At 47.8% G+C, this 2,500-nt stretch overlaps 1 protein-coding gene across 1 annotated transcript in view; it reads right to left on the reverse strand.

Moving 5' to 3' along the window:
* The window catches only part of slc9a5 (solute carrier family 9 member A5), a 100,290-nt gene that overhangs the window by 55,836 nt on the left and 41,954 nt on the right, over window positions 1–2,500 (reverse strand). Inside the window, exons 2-3 of the mRNA XM_082969909.1 lie at window positions 585–746; window positions 331–471 (exon numbers count right to left, since the gene is read on the reverse strand). Coding sequence (XP_082826035.1) covers window positions 331–471; window positions 585–746 — 303 coding nt within the window. The remainder of the gene's footprint in view (window positions 1–330; window positions 472–584; window positions 747–2,500) is intronic.

Consider the following 2,500-nt stretch of genomic DNA (forward strand, 5'->3'; position numbering starts at 1 on the left):
CGACTCACCTCTGACCCCTCCCAGGCGGCTCGACTCTCCTCTGACCCCCCCAGGCGGTTTGACTCACCTCTGAACCCCCCAGGCGGTTTGACTCACCTCTGACCCCCCCAGGAGGCTTGACTCACCTCTGACCCCCCCAGGCGGCTCGACTCACCTCTGACCCCCCCAGGCGGCTCGACTCACCTCTGACCCCCCCAGGCAGTTTGACTCACCTCTGACCCCCCCAGGCGGCTCGACTCACCTCTGACCCCCCCAGGCGGCTCGACTCACCTCTGACCCCCCCCAGGCGGCTCGACTCTCCTCTGACCCCCCCCAGGCGGCTTGACTCACCTATGATCCCCATAAGTTTAACCCCGTAGAGGCAGAAGCCGGTACAGAATGCATTCCAGAGAGTTCCCACCACAGCATACAGTAGGATGGCTCCCAGGTTGTCAAAGAAGAGCCTCGCGGGCATGAAATACCCCGCGTCACCTAAATCAAATCAAATCAAATATCTGTCATACGCACAGGATACAGAACACACGGGACAATGACCTCGCTAACTTGTGAGGAAATCGAGGGAAATGCAGTTGAGATCCACCTACCGACGATGGTGGGCAGGAGGAAGAGGAAGAAGAGGCCAGGCTCTAGCTGGTACAGCTGTTTCTTACTGGTCAGCAGTACTACGCCACCCAGTACCAGACCCAGTAAGATCAACATACAGCTCTCTGGAACCACCGTGGTGAACCGCTGGGAGAAGTGGAACACTGGAGAGGAGAGGAAAAGGAGAGAGGAGAAAGGAGAGGAAAAGGAGAGAGGAGAGGAGAGGAAAGGAGAGAGGAGAGGAGAGGAAATGAGAGAGGAGAGGAGAGGAAAGGAGAGAGGAGAGGAGAGGAAAGGACAGGAGAGGAGAGAGGTAAGGAGAGGAGAGGTAAGGAGAGGAGGAGAGCGGACAGGAGAGGAAAGGAGAGAGGAGAGGACAGGAGGGAAAGGAGAGAGGAGAGGACAGGAGAGGAGAGGAGGGGACAGGAGAGGAAAGATAAGGAGAGGAGAGAGGAGAGGAGAGAGGACAGGAGAGGAGAGAAACACAGACACATTTAAACATAGCTATCATATAGGTAACACACATCAGATAGTACCAGGCCCAGTACCAGGCCCAGTACCAGGCCCAGTAGAACCACATCAGATAGTACCAGGCCCAGTAGAACCACATCAGATAGTACCAGGCCCAGTAGAACCACATCAGATAGTACCAGGCCCAGTAGAATCACATCAGATAGTACCAGGCCCAGTATAATCACATCAGATAGTACCAGGCCCAGTAGAACCACATCAGATAGTACCAGGCCCAGTAGAACCACATCAGATAGTACCAGGCCCAGTAGAACCACATCAGATAGTACCAGGCCCAGTAGAATCACATCAGATAGTACCAGGCCCAGTACCAGGCCCAGTAGGACCACTTCAGATAACAACAGGCTCTCAAGGATGATCAATGGAAACAGGATGCACCATACTTACGTAAATAAGGTATTTCAGATTTTTATTTTTAATGCATTTGCAAACATTTCTAAAAACCTGTTTTCGCTTTGTCATTATGGGGTATTGTGATGTCATTATGGGGTATTGTGATGTCATTATGGGGTATTGTGATGTCATTATGGGGTATTGTGATGTCATTATGGGGTATTGTGTGTAGATTGCTGATAAAATAAAAAATATTGTATCAATTTTAGAATAAGGCTGTAACATAACAAAATGTAGAAAAAGTCAAGGGGTCTGAATACTTTCCGAAGATATTATATGTTTTTCCGCCATCAGCACTGTCAACACTATCACATCAGCTACAGTATATCAGTATGTTCTCATCACTACTGTCAACACTATCACATCAGCTACAGTATATCAGTATATCAGTATATCAGTATTGTTCCATCACTACTGTCAACACTATCACATCAGCTACAGTATATCAGTATATCAGTATATCAGTATTGTTCCATCACTACTGTCAACACTATCACATCAGCTACAGTATATCAGTATATCAGTATATCAGTATTGTTCCATCACTACTGTCAACACTATCACATCAGCTACAGTATATCAGTATATCAGTATATCAGTATATCAGTATATCAGTATTGTTCCATCACTGTCGCCAAGACCCCAGACAGCCATCTGCTGCATGACGAAACAATTCCAGGATGAAGACAGAAGAGCAGGAAGCCGAACAGAGAGATTGATGAAGTGGGTTCCCTTGGAGATGGAATTAAAAGTGTCGTGTGGAGAGATGGTCCGTTGAGCTCTCTGCCCCGTGTGGATGTTCAATACAACTTCCTCATAACGTAGGTTTATGTAGTATTACAACTATACATCTAAATCATGGACCAGTATTCAGATTATATTAAACAGCATTCAGGGGGTTAAATCCTTGTGCTTTGTGTTTAAGCCTGTATTGTATGGAACACGTGCTGAGACTGAGACGCTGACGAAATGTATGACACACACACACACACAC

The sequence above is a fragment of the Salmo salar genome, chromosome 26 (genome assembly GCF_965601325.2).
Source record: "Salmo salar chromosome 26, fSalSal1, whole genome shotgun sequence".
In the NCBI taxonomy this organism is placed as follows: Eukaryota; Metazoa; Chordata; class Actinopteri; order Salmoniformes; family Salmonidae; genus Salmo; species Salmo salar.